At 43.3% G+C, this 17850-nt stretch overlaps 1 protein-coding gene across 1 annotated transcript; it reads left to right on the plus strand.

Annotated features, from left to right (window-relative positions):
• Positions 1-9204: 9204 nt before the first annotated feature.
• Mak16 (MAK16 homolog) lies at positions 9205-17768 on the plus strand. The gene is made up of 10 exons (XM_027389097.2): positions 9205-9293; positions 11364-11413; positions 11514-11623; positions 11702-11766; positions 11948-12099; positions 13148-13202; positions 14955-15029; positions 16616-16720; positions 17054-17119; positions 17298-17768. Exons 1-10 carry the CDS (start codon positions 9279-9281, stop codon positions 17493-17495), a joined length of 891 nt encoding a protein of 296 aa, XP_027244898.1. The 5' UTR covers positions 9205-9278; the 3' UTR covers positions 17496-17768.
• The last annotated feature ends 82 nt before the right edge of the window (positions 17769-17850 follow it).

Raw genomic sequence — 17850 nt, forward strand, 5'->3', positions numbered from 1 at the left:
TGATTCACTATTAGACACTGCCATCTAGCAGGAAGACAGCAGATCAGTAGAACAATTTCAGAATTTTAACACACCTTATTGATCATCTGATGCATTGCCTTTGACTTAGAGGCAAGAGGCGGGTTTTAGGTTTTTTTTTTATTTATTCTTTTCTGTTTTGTTTTGTTTTTCGAGACAGGGTTTCTCTGTGGTTTTGGAAGTTGTCTTGGAACTAGCTCTTGTAGACCAGGCTGGTCTCAAACTCACAGAGATCCACCTGCCTCTGTCTCCCGAGTGCACCACCCCCCCTACCCCCCCACTCCCCCACCCCTGGCCTTTTTTTTTTCTAAGGCAGGGGCTGGCTACAAAGCCTAGGCTGGCCTCTAAATCACCTTCTCCTTCCTTGGCCTCCAGAAGGAGTGCTGGTGATACAGGCTGTTGAATGAAAAGGAAGGAAGGAAGGGAGGGAGGGAGGGAGGGAGAGGGAGGGAGGGAGGGAGGGAGGGAGGACACTGCCACTCCTAGGTATGAGGAGAGAATAGCCAGAGGCAGGGACATCTGGGACAGTCCAGAGTGGGCATGACTGGCAGGCTGAGCAGAGAGCCATTTGAGGAGAGAGGGGAGAGATAGGAGACCAGGAGACCAAAAGGGCAAAAGGGCTGGCATAGCCAAAATGGCTGAGTTATACAGGGAAAAGCAGCTGGGGGAGGGTAGCCTAGCCCAGTCCCTTAGACTGGAGAAGTTTAGGGTAGGGGTGGGGTAAGCTGTCTGAGGAGGATCCTGTATCAGGTTGGGACTCAGGGATGCTGGGAGAACCTAGCTGGTAGCCAGCATCAGCTTTGATATGTTGATGGGCATCTCAGTTAGCCAATTGTGCACTATACTCTTGGAAAGCATTTAAGAGACAGTTCTAAGACTGAGAGGGGGAGCCTGGTGCTGTCTGTATCAAGTGTTCAAACACCTGAGCTGTTTTATTCAAAGCAGAAAACCAATCTAAGCCCCACCTGAAAGAACTCTGAGAGTATGATGAACCAAAAAGACCCAAGACTCTAGTTTGTGGTATGACATTTCTAGCAGGCCCAAGTTTGGTCTCAAGCATGTGAGGAGTGGTGCACTTCATCTGAAAGAAGGGAAGTTACATTTGAAGGTATTAAGATCCTGAACATCAGCTAGCCTTATTCAAAACTGGACCTATCTGGGTTGCACACATTGCACAACACAAGACACTTTATTCATGGCCAAGTCTACCAGTGAAGGGACCTGCTCCCCTTTCGGCAGCCATAACAGCCGAACACGTGCTTGCCATAAACCTGCTTTGGTCACTTAGAGGTCAGATGCCTGTCTCGTGACAAGGAACCCATCAGAAGTTAGTCACTAGAAAGTCAGATGCCTGCCTCGTGACAAGGAACCAATCAGAAGTTAGCTGGTGGCGCTATGCTTTACGACTCTGGGTGTGCTTTACAGACAAGCGCACAGCAAGGAAGCACAAAGTATAGCAACCACCCTGGGAGGGCCTATGGGCCATAACAACCAGTTGACCAATCAACACAGGGCAAGCCCTCCAAGCCTGGAGGCACACCAATCGTGAGTCTGTGCATGTACCCCCCCCCCAAGACACTCCCCTTACGCTGTCCTATAAGATCTCTTGGGAGGCCCTAGGAACCGTCTTTTGCTAGCCATCCGCCATGGCGGGTGGGTGAAAGACCCGAGCTAACGTTAAATTACAGTAAAGCCTCGTACAGTTTATATCAAGCTCTCGAATCCGCCTGGTGATTGGGGTGACGGCAGTCGTGGCCTGGGATCCGGGATACTTGAGTTTTCCGGGGGTCTAACACCAGCTGTTTCAGAGCATCATGTCAGTGGTTATGGCGTAATCTGTTGGGAATTGTTATGCCAAGAAAAAGTAAATTTGTGTAAAATTTGCCAGCAATTAACCAAAGATGGGAAAGTCCCAATCAAGTGTCATTAAAAGTCAAAGTTCTGTATCTTATGATACAAAATGAATCTCATATTATGCACCCTAGATGGGTACAAAAACTCTAAAAAGCTACTTGCCTGCGTGCATAATCAAAGCCAGCTCTTGGGGAGGCTCTTCGCAAGTATATACTAAATTCACAATGTTTCCACCTCAGGAAAACCAAAACTGCTACTCGCAGGGCACAAGATTCTATCAACAAGTGTTTCTAGGTGAGCAGCCAGGTACCAGGGGCAGTCCCCAACCTAGCGGAGCAGTGAGACTTTTGCCTAGGGCCTTGCAAAGAAAGCAGAGCTGCCGCCCCGAGAAAAGCACTAAATCACACACCCTCGGGATACAGTGCTCCTCCTCACTGCTCCCCAGCCCAAGGCTCCGGGGTCACAAGCTCCCATCTGAGCTTTCAGAGGCCACCTCAGCTTGCACCCCAGTTTCTGGCTCTGAAAAAGCGCTGCCAGGGTTTCTAGGCTCTCCCAGCAGACGTGGGTTCTTTACCAGGGCCCAGCAAACTGTTTTCTCTTACACCCAGCTTTCTGCGCAGAGCGGCGGTGAAGTCCAGCTAGCTCCAGCAGGCGCGCCCCAGTCTCCACCCGCCCAGGAGACTCACCTTAGGATTGCGAGCATCAAAACAAGTGCCCATCACTGTACTTCTATCAGCCTCTAGGGTGCGGGACGCTCAGCGAACCCCAGGGTCCTCATTTTCTATTTACGCCCATGAGCTCCCCCGAAGACCCGGAGAAGCAGAAATGGAATGGCAGGTGCAGCTCCAGGATCATTCCGCCGCAGGCAGCCTGCAAAATCCGGGATCCACGTTTTCTTGGATGCGGTCTTTCAAAGCTGGCGGTCTGGGCTTCAAAAAATTTTGGACCGCCCCTCGCCCTCTCCTGTGTGTTCTATAAGGCACCAAGTTCTGGAAAGTTCTCTATAAGAGCCCCCTGGAGCCGCTCTTCCAGAGGACCCGAATTCAATTCCCAGCACCCTCATGGCAGCGCACAACTGTCTGTAACTCCAGGATCCAACACTTCACACAGACATGCATGCAGGCAAAACACCAATGCACACAAAATAAGAATACATTAATATATTCTAAAAAGCCCTCAGTAAAGGAAGACTCTTGGTGACCCTGAGACATATGGGAAGAGAGGAAGGGAGAGAGGGGAGGAGAGAACCAGGTGCAGCAGCCAGGAAGCCCAAAGGTACAAAGAGAGGGCAACCAAAATGCTTGGAATGTGTAAGGAAGAGCAGCCCAGCCGCCTGAGCTGGAGAGTTTTAGGATAGGGGGCTGGGTGTGCCAGGAAGGAATGCCCTGTAACAGGTAGGGACTGAGGTTTGCGGGTAGAACTGGAAGTCAGGCTTGCTTTGATGTGTCAAATAGGCACCTATGTTTGAAACCTAACACTCAGGTCTCAGAAACTGTGCTCATTCTCTTGTATGACTGAAGCACAAAGTAAACTTTAAGGCAAGGCTCCCAGCAGGGGATTGCTGTGGTCTCAGTGTCTTAGATACCCACACATTGCTGGTGCCCATGGTGCTGGGAACTGTCAGTCCTCACTAATGAGATTCCACCCCTTAGGAAAAGGTAGGGGCGCCCACTTCAAACACTACCAGTGTACGCATTCAAATCATAACAGGTAAGTTACACAGCCACAGCTAACAGTAAAAAACTGGCATCTGAAATGGTCTGTTGTTGTTGTTGTTTTGCTTGTTTGGTTTTGTCTTTGTTTTTCAAGACAAAATTTCTCCTGGCTGTCCTGGAACTCTCTGAAGACCAGACTAGCCTGGAACTCATAGATCCACCTGCCTCTGCTTGTCGAGTGCTGGGATTAAGGGCTTACACTTCTGGGGTTGAAGTGGTCTGTGTTGTTGTTGTTGATGATTTTAACAAGACCACTGTGGCACTGCCTTGGGACAATGTGATGCACAAAAGTTGAAAAGAACAGTAAGACTCAATTTATTTGCCACTTCCTCCTCCTGAGGCTGACTACCAAAGTTGAGCAATCAGAAGCCCCCTTTGGTCCACCTAAGTAACATGCCCAATTAAAATTAAACACTTCACCCTAGCACCGGGTTTCCCATTTACCTTTATAAATCACCATTTGCTTACGTGCAACATCTGTCTACCCTCTATCCCGAAACAGTCCTTTGTTCGGAAGGGACAAACACCTCTGCCGCCCCACCCCCACCCCCATCTCCTTTACCACTGCATCCAGCCCATTCTAACACAGACCTCTCCATTCCACATGCAAGGTCATTTGTTGCTGTTTTTCTGCCTGAGTCAAAAAGCAGCCACTTTAACTTTTCTTCCCTGATTAATAAAGAATCTCTCTGTGAAAACAGGTGTTTGGATGTGGTTTGTGCCTAATCCAGGAAGGAGCCTCCCGCCCCCTTGTATGGAACTCCCCTCCCTTCAGTACTGGTTGGGTTTTTTGTTTGGTTGGTTTGGGTTGTCAACGTGGCACAAGCTACAGGCAATTGGAAGGAAGAACTAATGGAAAAGATGCCTCCACCTCAGTGTACTGTAAGCAAGTATGGGGGGGGGGGGCATTTTCTTGATTAATGATTGATGTGGAAGGGTCCAGTCCACTGTAAGAGGTGCACCCCCTGGGCAATGGTGTCACATGCCTTTAATCCCAGCACTCTGGAGGCAGAGGCAGGCGGATCTCTGTGAGTTCGAGACCAGCCTGGTCTACAAGAGCTAGTTGCAGAACAGCCTCCAAAGTTACACAGAGAAATGCTGTCTCAAAACACCAAAAATTAAAAAAATTAAATAATCCCTGCCCACCCCACCCCAACTTGCTTTAGGTCATGGTGTTTTATCCCAACAACAGAAAGCAAACTAGGACAAAAAGAAAGAAAATTGTTGTAACAAGCTGTAGAATATTCATGTTTTGTATATTTCTGAAATATGTGGTAAACTCTCCTCTCTAGCCACTGCCCACATATAAAGCACACACACTGACATTTTATGCCTTTCAATGTCAGGTAGAAAGGTAACTGTGCGGGATAGTATAGCTGCGTCCCAGGTGGGGGATGTAGACCAGAGTGTAGACCTGTAGACCAGGATGGCCTTGAACTCATAGGGATCCACCTGCCTCTGCCTCCCAAGGGCTGGGATTAAAGGAGTGTGCCACCACTGCCTGGCTTTGGCTGTAAGTCTTAGGGTTTAACAACCAAGCTTTCTCTCCAGCTCTACTACTCACATTTTAAAGGAAATGAAATTCCAACACATGCTGCAAAATAGACACTTGAAAACACAAAAAATGCTGGGCATTGATGGCACACACCTTTAATCCCAGCACTCAGGAGGCAGAGGCAGGAAGATCTCTGTGAGTTCGAGGCCAGCCTGGTCTCCAAAGCAAGTGCCAGGATAGGCTCCAAAGCTACACAAAAACCCCGTCTCGAAAAACCAAAAATAAAAAAAAGAAAGAAAACACAAAATAAAAAGTATTATATAATTCTATTAATAAAAAATTCATAGGAACATAAAATAAACTTTGCTGGTGTATGGAGTTCAGAGGGGACAAAGGATGTTTTGTTTAACAGACAGTGTCACTTTGGGATGATGAGAAAATTCTGGATATTGATGTATGGTGGTGATTGTTATTCAGCAATGGTACCTACTTAACAACACTAAACTGAATACTTTTCCAATGCAGTTTCCTCCAATGGAGTCTCACTAGTTGTATTAACCAAACTTCAGGGTACGCCCCATGCCTAGCAGTAGTTGGCCAACATAAAACAAATTCAATGATAGTTTTGTAAACGTTAGGCCCCATTTTGTTTTCATTGGCCATTTTTTGTCTTATTGATCTTTTGTTTATATATTTTGTTTTCCATTTTTTGTGTTTTGGGATGGTGTTTTATATGTATTTCATTGTTTCTGGATGAGAGAGAAAGAGCATGCATTGATTTGGGTGGTGGGAGGTGGGAAGAATCTGGGAGAAGTTGGGGGAGGGGAAAAGTACGATCAGATATATTGTATGAATTTTTTTCAATTAAAATTTTTAAAAAAGCAAAAAAAAAAAAAAAAACACCCATAGAGAATAATGAAGTGTAAGGCCATAAATTACCTGGATTGGCTCTTTCTCTGACTTCATTTTGCATTGCTCTCTATTCACACTGCCCCCCACCCATACCTGTGTAGGACCTTTGCTATTACAATACTAGAGAAGGTCTTTCCCCACACACTTGCACAGACTCTCCACTTCTCCCCACACCAATATTATATTTACCTTTACTTGATGCCTTGTTTGAAACAGCCTTCTCACCACTCCCCAGTGCTGCTTTCCTCATTCAGCATGATGTGTTGTTTGTTCGTTTTGTTTGCTGCCCCATCAGAATCTTAAGTTTTCTGAAGGCAAGATGGAAAATGTGTCAAAATTCAGATACATTTTCAAAATGCAGCCCATTTCATCTGAATCAAACATTGCAGAATTTCTAATGTCTGATGGATAATATAATACATATATAATATAATGCTTATTCTAAGAAATTCATGCATGATGAAAAATATGAACTTTTCCTTGGAATTTTACACTCTCTATCCTTGTGGACTGGGATTACAAAAACATACTTTCCTTTCTATATCTTTCATCTCATAAGCTCCTTGAAGAATGCCTCAAAAAGACTGTTGGAGATTGCTTTCAAAGACAGAGATCTAGGATAGAGGATCAAACTGTCAACTGAAGAGGACTCTTAGCCCCGCTATTTCAAAACCACTCCACGGCTGGTGAAGACTGCCAGCCAGGCTTTCGAAGTCCTTTAAGTGAATTCAAGGAGCCTCGTCGAAGGTTTCTCTGCGCTAAAGGTAGAGAAATAGAAGTGGGAGATGCTCAAGTCACTTTACTTAAAAACGAAGCTCTTGGTAGCTCCAGGGTTCCACCTTCTGCATTTTCCCACTGTGCCTCAAGAAGCACACCTGAGTCTCAAAGCAGCTGCTCCTCCAGTCTTGTCCCTGGAACCCTTCGACTTCACCAATCCAGAATGGCCGGCGAAGGTCCTTTTTTGATTTTTCGAGACAGGATTTCTCTGTAGGTTTCAGACTGTCCTGGGACTCTTTTTATAGACCAAGTTGGCCTCCAACTCACAGAGATCCTCCTGCCTGTGACTCCCGAGTGCTGGGATTAAAGGTGTGTGCCACCACTACCCATCTCAAAGGTCCTTCTTAAAGACAAGGGGGGAAAACATAAGAATTATTCTTTTCATCACCAATAATACTGTTCTAACAAACCCCACTCAGATGCTCAGTAATCGGAGTCACTAATACAAAAGCCTAAAACGTAAACAAAATCTATATGTGAGAAGACCTCTCATGCCAGAATGTTGGCTATTTCTCCTTGGAAAGAATGTGCCTACAGTTTCTGACTGACCCACAGATGTGGCTTCTGGGGCACAATCATGTGGGAAAAGAGGCAGGCTACAGAATGAGGCGAAAATCTCTACCAACTACACATCTGACAGTGCGTCACTATAATTTAAAAACAGGATATCAAGGAAACAAACAACCCAATTAAAAACAGGGCACAGTTCTCCTGGGTTGCAGTCTATGCAACCCATCAGTTAGTGAGAATTAGCTTTCCACCATTCTCCACTGAGCTTTCGGGGACTCATACCTCCCCAAATGTCTTGGCGTTGATTGAGTTTTGGATCTTGATGGTTTAGGAAGCATTCTTGCTGCACCAAGCTGTCATTTATTTCTTCTTCCTCTGTGTAGCTTCAGAGACTGCCATGGAACTCGCTATGTAGACCAGGCTGGACTGGAACTCACAGAGATCCTCCTGCTTCTGCTGGGATAAAAGGCATGTGCCACCAACGCCAAGCTTATCCTATTTTTATTGTAACCTCTCTTCAATGTTTAGCTGTGGGAGAAGCAATATCATATTCTGTTATTGCTGTTTGATTGGAGATGCAGTCTAGGCACAGGGATTTCTTTTTTAAGACCCCAGGAGTTTACTGTGAAGGTTGCATACACTTTGGGTGTGGTTTCCTCCTGGTCTCATTTCCTACTGTTGTTTCCTCTTGCTCTCCATTCACTAACCCACATTTTCCCTTGCTAGTGTTTCCTCCGAGCATTTCCTTAGCTGGGGGGCTCTGCATTTGCTCTTCATCCTTCCTTCACAGACACCCGTGTTGTCATGACTTATCAGAGCTTCCCCTCATTGACATTCCCTATTTAGTTACTGCTTCTATGGAGTTCTCCCAATAACTCTTTCAAAAAACAAAAACAAAAACAAAAAGCCTCCACTAACTTCTTTTGCTTTATCATTGCAGTTATAATCATAATCATCATCAAGATGTGGCCTCCCTATAGGACTCAAGCTCCTGGACAAAAGCAATCTTTGTATCTCTGCCTCCCAAATAGCTGAGAGTTGTATATGGTGCACAGCTGCTTCATTGCTTTTACAACACTTACTAGTACTGAAATATTACACTATATAGCATATGGTATGATTTATTTACTTATTTTCTGAATCCCCATTACCAAGTAAGCACCTTGAAGGCATAGAACATTTTCCCTCTTTGCTGTTGTTTTCCTAGACCCTGGGACTGGATCTGGTGGTACATGGCAGTTGCTCCAAAATTACTTTATGACTTACTTAATGGCTTTCAGGAGAGAGAATGGGAGAAGTAAACTTCATTATATTATCACCCCTGATGTCCTTTAAAAAGCATTCTCAGTGGATGATGGCTCAGGAGGTTGTATGAGCCTGGACACCTGAGTTTGGTCCCCAGCACTCCCATGGGAGAAGCAAGGCTGATTCGGAGAATCTGTCATATTTGGGGTCGCTTGCACACAGGTTTTTGTTTGTTGTTGTTTCGCTTTAAAGTAGCTCTACAGTGTGCATTTCAAAGTGAGAATAGAGGTGGCTGTTACAAGTCGCAGCAGAGTGGTAAAAGAGCTGACAGACACTTCAAGCCTGACAGGTTCGCGGCCACAGCCCAGATGTGGGACCGCATTAGCATTAAGTCCCCGCGCGCCTTCAATTAGGACAAACGAGTCCCGCTCTTTAGAGACTGGGGCGAGTTCACATGAGTAGCCAGCATGGCCTGTCACTGAGGAAGATGCTAGGCGCGAGCGCACCAAAAACAGCGAACAAGACGCGCAGCCGCCTGTGTCCAAATGGTAAAAGAACGCGGGAGGCGAAACCAGCGCAGAGCTAGAGCACGGAGGCGCGCACGCTCAGTCCACCAGGTGACGTCACGAGCTTTCGCGAGATTGAATCTTTCTCGCGATAGGTTAGGCCAGTCTTTCCGGAAGTGGCTCCCCGGAAGGAGTTTGTCTGCTTTCCTGGTCCTGGCTAACGCGGCGTGCTGACCCGCCGGCACCATGCAGTCGGATGATGTGAGTTCCCTCCCCTTGCTCTGGAGCCCAGGGGTTTGTGCGGGACGTTTCGCTCACTTAGCACTCAGATCCGCATACTTAGATGGCCCGTTCGTCCCCAGTTTTCTCGGATTGCGAGACTTCCAGAACCCCCATTTTCAAATGGGTACCCACTCGAGTTTATCTCAGCGCCCCACTGCGGTTAAGCGGCCTGGACACACTAACGTCAGCCCATCGGCTGGACTTACTTAGTCCCTGGTGCCTTGCAATAAAGGCTCCTGTGCCATTACTAGCTGAATGTCAGTAGTTCCTGGCTTTGGAAGGCGGGAGAGGTGCGAAAATTCCTGTTTAAGAGTCCTGCTCGTCCATGAGCGTGCCTTTTCAGTCTACTTTTCCTGTGTTAGGATTTTCTTTACTTTGCTCTATTGTCTTAAGTCGTAATTTCGGAAGTATCCTAGGTTCGTCTGTTTACTTATCAATTCCAGCAGTGTCTGGGAATTGTAATTACTGAGGATTTGGTTAACCAGTCAGACAAAAGACTTGGGCTCTCATAAGCCCTCTGGGGATGGAGAATAAACAGATGTAAATGGTCCCACGAAAGACGAGTAATGGAGAAGAGTGGAGAGGAGAGACCACTGCAGAGAAGGCCAGTCAGACATTTGGATAAAGACCAAAAAAAAAAAAAAAAGAAAGAAAGAAAATGAGCCAGCCACTGAAGGAGGGTAGGAATGGTAAAGGTGTTTATAAAGATTGGAGATGGAAAGGCGGAATATAGAAGGCACCGATGGGACTCTTTACAGGAATCAAGAGGATGAGAGAAGGACGACAAATTTGATAAGCTTGCCAGGGCAAGGTCAGGCTGAGTCTTGGATAAAGTGCCTTTAGGTTCTTTTAGTGGGAACTGGGAGGAATGCTGTGTTCTTTGGAGGAGTGTGGAATTGAGAGTTGCTTTTTGCTGTGTTTATCATCTGGATCCTTTTAGAGATGCCAAGTGGGCAGCTAGATGCATAGACAAATCTGGCGCTTAGGAAAGCAGTCTGACCCAATGACGTTTAAAGGCCACAAGCTTTAATGGCATCCCCCTTTCCCATTTCATTTTTTGCCTCCTTCCTCCACCATCAGACATCCCTGTTAAATCCCCAGCATGTGTTTTATTCTTTGACCTTTCTTCATTTTTTCTTTTAGTTGCTTTAGAGTCTTTTTCGGTTCCTCAAAGCAGTCCGTCCAAAGACTTCTGTGCTCTCATACACCCATATACCGCTTTTAAATTGACTGCAACTTGTTTATGCATCATTTTCCCCTGACTAAATATAGATGGTGCTTGGAGGACTGTACTTTCTTTTATCCAACAAACACTCAAGTGTTTATGGAGACATCAGTGCTTTTGCATTAGAATAAAGAACACATTAACCAGTGCGAGATAGTAAAAGGTAATAGAGTTGTGGTATGTATATCTGAGTATTTAGTAGTGTGTAGTGTGCAGCCTTTGACAGTGGATAATGGAGACATGTGAAAAGAAAAGTTACAAGATATATATATATATATATATATATATATATGATTAATTTTAACATTATACACGGGTACATATTACAGATGATAGGTGAATGTATATACTGGAAAAAGTGGGGAAAATAGTTAAGCCAACTATTAATGAAATTCTGTTGCTAAGACCAGGCTGGCCTTGGATTTACAAAGCTCTGTCTCCCAAGAGCTGGGATTAAAGGATTAAAGTTTGTCACATCCATCTGGCTGTATTCAGGTGGTTTGGTTTGGTTTTACAAGACTATGTTATTGTGTAAAGGAAACAAATCAAACCTATTAAAAGAAAACTTCTTTTCATTCCCTAAAGACCCTTTACTTATTGAGGTGCTGCAGACTGTGCTAAGACATGGTTCTCATCTTTTTTTTTTTTTTTTTTTTTTTTTTTTGTATTTTGGTGGTGGTGGTGGAGACTAAACAGAGGGCTTTGCATATGCTGGGAAGAATTCTACCAGTGAGCACCATTTGCAGCCTGGAGAACATTGTATCTTTTTATGTTAAACAGCATCTTTGGGGCCAGAGCAAAAGGGCTTTCACTTTGTCTTGCAGGTTATCTGGAATACCCTAGGAAACAAGCAATTTTGTTCTTTCAAAATAAGGTGAGTATATTGCAGCCTAGACAAACAAGCATTTAGTTGCTAGACAAACAAGCATTTAGTTGCCCCCTTGGTTGTAAACATTATTCTCCTTGCATCCTAGAACCAAGACTCAAGGCTTTTGCAGAAATGAGTATAGTCTGACTGGGCTGTGCAATCGGTCATCCTGTCCTTTAGCAAATAGTCAGTATGCTACAATTAAAGAAGAGAAAGGTATGAAAACTACACAACAGTTTGTAACAGGTTCTTCCTAGTCTCTATAAATAATAACACAGCTGTTTAACTTCTCAGGACAGTGCTACCTGTATATGAAAGTTATAGAACGGGCAGCTTTTCCTCGGCGGCTCTGGGAACGGGTAAGACTCATTGAGAAAACTGCAGTGACCATAGGTCAACAGCAAGAATGCCATGTGCTTCCCTCTTCCCTGGGCCATCTCTAGAATTTGGAGCCATCTTCATTATATCCAGTTGGTGCTGACGATGAGGACCTAACATGATTTACTTTTCCATCTCACATTTCCCTTTTGTGTTCCACAGGTCCGACTTAGTAAAAACTATGAGAAAGCACTGGAACAAATAGATGAAAATTTAATTTACTGGCCCCGCTTCATTCGGCACAAATGTAAGCAGAGGTTTACCAAGATTACCCAGTACCTGATTCGAATTAGAAAACTTACGCTGAAGCGACGGTAAGAGCCAGGCTCATTCCTTTATTCACTTTCAGCCTACTACCTTTTCCTAGACCAGTCACAAACAGTGTTTTATATGAAATTTAACCGTGACTAATCTTTTACGATATGCCAAGAAAAAACTCTGGGATAAAGATGTGTCCAGTGCTTCTGTAGGATTTTAGAGTAGGATATGTGATTGATTATTCTGCCTGCCTGGAAATTGTTCTGTGTAGTCCCTAAGAAAAACTAAAATGAAAGGCTTCAGAATGGTCTATAAATGTGATTAACAGGTGTATGAACTCCACTCGAGTGAAGATGATGTGGAACCCACAGGACTAGTAGAATACCTTCTGAGGGTGTGTGAGATGAAGGCCTTTTCATTGAGATCAGCAGAGAATGTTAAAAATCACGTGAACCTTTTCCAGAAAATTCCTTTTTCTTAGTTCACTGAAGCATTGATCTTACTATAGTGAACCTAAAGAAAACAAAAGTAACCATGTGAAAATATCTGACACTTATAGCTGGATGTGGTGGCATATAGTTTAATCCCAGCACTTTGAGGCAGAGGCAGGTTGATCACTGAGTTCAAGGCCAACCTGGTCTACAAAGCAAGTTCCAGGACAGCCAGGGCTATACAGAGAGACCCTGTCTCAAAAACAAACAAACAAATCTGTTGGTAGAGAGTTAAGGCAACATCACATCCTCCAAGCTGGCCTGGAAACTTATGCAGTTTCCAACTCGTAGTGATCCTTCTGCCTCACCTCAGTGATGTGATGCCATTACCTAGACTCCTGACTTTCATACCATTCCACTGTGTGTGTGTGTGTGTGTGTGTGTGTGTGTGTGTGTGTGTGTGTGTGTGTGTGTGTTCATGCACATATGTACATGCAGAGCCTTGCATGTGCTGAGCAGATGTTCAGTCACTGAGCTATACCAGCAGCCTGAATATCTAGAAACATATGTACTATATGTTTTGCTATATGGAGCCCACACAAAATCAGTTTTAATTCTTTAGTCTTTAAAATGAACTTGAATTTTCTAATATAATGTATTTTATTTCTGCTAGGAAGAAACTTGTTCCTTTGAGTAAGAAAGTGGAACGAAGGGAAAAAAGAAGAGAGGTAACATGTGCTGATATTTACATAGCATCTGTATTTTCATGTGAAAGGGGAGTTGGATGCATGGACTCAGAATAACAAGTCACTAATGGGTGGTTTATCTTCTGTGACATGATCTCTTTCATGTCTTCAGATTACTATGATTTTCACTGAAGGATAAAAATAGATACTCTGGGGTGTTTGGATATAATGGGAAACAGTAAAAGGGTATTTTAGATAACACCATGTCTAAAATTCTTCGAGTCAAACATTTCAGAATTTAGAATTTTGACATTGCCTGTCTCATACATTGCCTTCGGCAGAGTTTAAACCCTGTCTTTAAGTAGCCCTGTGGCTAATTGTGGTTGTATTACTTACAAAATTGAAAGGTTTTGGTTGTGGGACTGTTGGTAAAAAAAAAAAAAAACAAAAAACAAAAAACAGGACACACTGCTCTAATCTCGGATTAAGCTGCTCTGAAGTAAACTGGGTGGTTTTGTTTCTAAAGTAAAGGGGTGGTGATGATGTGCATGAAGAGCATGGCCTGCTCCAGAATCTCCATCTTTTGTCCAGAGGGTAGTCTGTCCATCCCTTCTCACTGATACTTCCGAGTCCACCTGAGCTTCCATGGTCTTCAAGTGCTATACTTAAGAGTCGGTTGTTCCCAACAAGCTCCAGTTTTTATTCATTCATGGCATTTGCATTTTTCTCTCTTTGACCAAATGGCATTTGCCTCCCTTTTTCCTTTTAAGGAACATCTTCAATAATCTTTGGTACTTTTACCCCCACTAATCACATGGAGTTTTCTAGCTAATCTATCGTTTCATTGCTGTCCAAGACAGCATCTTACTATGTGATCTAAACTGGTCTTACATAATCCTCCTTCGTCAGCATCCCATGGTACTGGAATTGCATGTGTGTAACACACACAGCTTATGTGAATGGAGACTACATTCATTGTGAATTCTTAATTCTCCATTAATTATGCACCCATTTTATTCAAGTCTAGCTAGTGAGTTTCTGTGTTCATGCAAACATTTCAGAGTGTGTTACACTTTCTCCCTGTGAATTCAAAGGCTTCCTCTTCTCACCAAAAGTATTTTCTGACACTGTTTTTAATCCATTAATGTATTTACTTATTGTGTTCACAATGCACATGCATGGCGTAGCATGCATATGGAAATCAGAAGACAGCCCTGGGTGACAGGCCTCAGGCTCATTCTGTTTGAGAGATCTTTTATTGGCCTCAACTCTGTAAGCAAAGATCTTTCCCATAGACTTCCAGGGTCCACATATCTCTGCCTCCTCTCTTGCTTTTGGCACAAACACCGGTATGTGTCATTATGCCTGACTTCTGCATGGATCCTGCAGGAAGTCCAAACTTAGGTCCTTGATTTACAGGTCAAACACTTTACCAACTGAGCCATCTCCCCCAGCCCTCTGACATTTTTAAGTGTATGCAGGCATACCTGTATAGTCTGTCTAACAAGGGCTTGTTAAAAATTCAGAATACTATTGTTGAAGCTATAGGAATTATTTTCACTTTATTTATTACATTTATGCAAATTATAGAAGGAAATTGTTTAATTGAAGATTCCCAAGAGACTTTGAGAAGGAAAGAAGAAATGTATCTAGCTAGAGGCAAAAGCCTCACTAATGGAGGCCAGTAGGAAGTAACCACATTACATCATACTGTTATTAAAAATTGGCAATTATATTTGTACAGACGAGAAAGTGAATCCAAATGGAGTAATGGGTTTGCTATTTTTCTTATAGGAAAAAGCGTTAATAGCTGCCCAGCTGGACAATGCCATTGAGAAGGAATTACTGGAAAGACTGAAACAAGACACGGTGAGAAAGCTAGTAGTGTTGGGGCAAGTGTTAAGTAGTAGTACCATGCGAGGAAGTACAGGAAGTGCATTTCCCCCAAACTATCTGTTTGTTTGCTTACTCAATTATTTATTTGGTTTTTCAGGACAGGGTTTCTCTATGTAACAGCCCTGGCTGTCCTGGAACTCGCTTTGTAGGTCAGGCTGACCTCCAATTCACCGAGATCTACCTGTCTCTGCCTCCCAAGTGCTGGGATTAAAGGCATGTATCCCTCTCCCAGTGTATTTATTTTTAAACATGTCCCAAATAGCCTTCCCACTGCAATTCATCCATGGAATAAAACAAATTTGTGTAGGCCTGTTTTTCTGATGAGACTTTTTTCGGTTTGCCCTTATTTCCAGTTGGCACTTCCAAGATCAACAGTTCTGTATAAAAACATAAAAAACATAAAAGTTCAGGACAGCCTCCAAAACTACATAGAAACCCTTTCTCGAAAACCATAAATAAATAAAATGAATGGATGTCATAGGTTTTTTTTTTTTTTTTTTCCCTGCCCATGCACAGCCTCCAGGGACAGACCTGACTTCAGGCAGCAAAGAATAAAAAGATAGGCAGAAAGCTGAGAAACCTGAGCACCTTGCAAGCTTAGCATGTTTACTATATAGAGGTGATAATTGCATACAGCTAAACAAGGGAGTGGGGTTATTGCGTACAGATAAATAAGGAGACAGGTTTAGCTAAATATTAGTAGGAGCAGTCTCTGTAGTAGGGACTTCTTCAGACCATAAATGTTGGGGAGTTATAGTAGTTATTTTCTGCACACACTGTCAGCATGTGCACACAGACCAGAGGACAGCTTTGTCATCCTTCTTTGAGCCTCACCCTGAAAGAAAGCTTTACCATTCTTCCATGGGTCTGATGCTCTGGGGTCCTCTGGGGTCCTTGGCATGGCCATGTCATCAGCAAACATTCATGCACTACTGCACCTCCCTATAGTTTATTTTGTTGTTTTGAGACTAATCTGATGATAGCCTCAGGATTCACTATGTAGCAAAAGAAGAGTTTCCATTCTTGATCCTCCTGCCTTGAACCTCCCACATGCTGGATTATAGGTGTCTGTCACCATGCAAGTGTATATGATGTTGGGGATTAAAGCCAGAAATTTGTATGTGATGAATAAGTACTCTGCCAACCCAGCTGCATTCTCAGTCCCAATAGTTTCTGCCTCTATGTATTACTCTAATCTTTTGAGGTCCTTAAAATGAGGTTTTAAAAATCTTTTTTAAAAATATCTCAGCCTTTTGACTAAGGTCAATGTCATTTAGAAAGATGGAAAGGTAATTAAAACGTGTTATTTCCTTTTCTAAGCAAAATTAGATTTGTCCCAATGCATGTGGTTCCATAAGCCAGTAAGTTTGAAATGACTTGGTTCTCTTCTCCATAGAAGCCATCTATTTAATATCATAAATGTCATAAACATGCTGTACCTAGGTTGGAAAACTGTAGAAAATTGTTCATTCCCTGATGGTGAATAGTATGCTTGTCAGGCAGAACTTTGGAAGATGTAATTCTCAAGAATAGTTAAAGGCAGTCTGTTTGTTTTCCAGTATGGTGACATCTACAACTTCCCCATCCATGCCTTCGATAAGGCCCTAGAGAAACAGGAAGCAGAGAGTGACTCTGAAGAAGAAGATGAGGAGGAAGATGAAGAGGTGAGTATGGTTTGTCTTGTTTTGAAACAAAGTAATCTTTAGGATGACATGTTCTCATGTAATTCAGAGGGAGCATTATTTATACCCCCATTTGTATCGTGTGATGATTAATTTTGGTTTAGCAGAGTTCAGCAACCAACTGTACTGACTTTTACATCCTTAATTTTTCTTTTTGATGTATAAACGTTAAACTTGAGAGTAGTAAATTTCTGTAGCTGAATATGTAAGTAGACTCTGATTCACTTATTTATGAAAAGAGGTGAAATTAGATGGCTAAACTGGATCTTTTTTTTTTTTTTTTTTTTCCCTAACCTGGTAACTGTTTTATTTTAGGATGTGGGGAAAAGAGAGTTTGTAGAAGATGATGAGGTAGATGAGAGTGACCTGAGTGACTTTGAGGTGAGCTCTGTGGGATAAAGAATGTCTTGTGGCATGCAGCAAAGGGGGAAAGTATGGAGGATCTGAACACACAAGAGCAGATATAAGCTCTCTAGTCTCTTCTGAATGGGCAGAGTGGGGAAGGGAGTTTGGAGAAACCCTGCACTTTCCCTCTCTGACTTCTGTGTCCACGTATTAGGATATGGATAAACTGGATGCTGGCAGTGACGAAGGACAGGATGAAGAATCCTCCAGTGAAGAAGAAGAAGAAAAGGCCCTTAAGGCCAAACACAAAGGCAAAGCACCCTTGAAAGGACCTTTGCGGAAAAAACGGGCCTATGTGGAAATAGAGTATGAGCAGGAGACAGAGCCCATGACCAAAGCCAAAACCACATGAGTTCCCTTCACGATTTATCCTGAAAAATCAACACTTTCCACTGTGCTCTTTTGTGCTATATTTCATACAGTATTTATATTGTTAATATTTATGTCACTTCAGTGGACCAAAAACCTGGAGTGAGAGGAGAAGAGTCTCAATTGTACAGTATTTTTTTTAATACATGTGCTGTAACAGAGGGAGCCCAAGGGGCCTAATTGATGAATTCCTGGAGCTGGAATGACATTGTGCCTGTAAATATTTCTGAATTACAAGTGCTAAACTCTCCCCCTCCCCATTTTTACTTAGAAATGACATTGTTTCTTTATCCCTTTTGGTTTTTTAAGGCAAGGTTTCTCTGTGTTGCCTGGGCTGT

Source organism: Cricetulus griseus, assembly GCF_003668045.3.
Source record: "Cricetulus griseus strain 17A/GY chromosome 1 unlocalized genomic scaffold, alternate assembly CriGri-PICRH-1.0 chr1_1, whole genome shotgun sequence".
NCBI classification, from domain to species: Eukaryota; Metazoa; Chordata; class Mammalia; order Rodentia; family Cricetidae; genus Cricetulus; species Cricetulus griseus.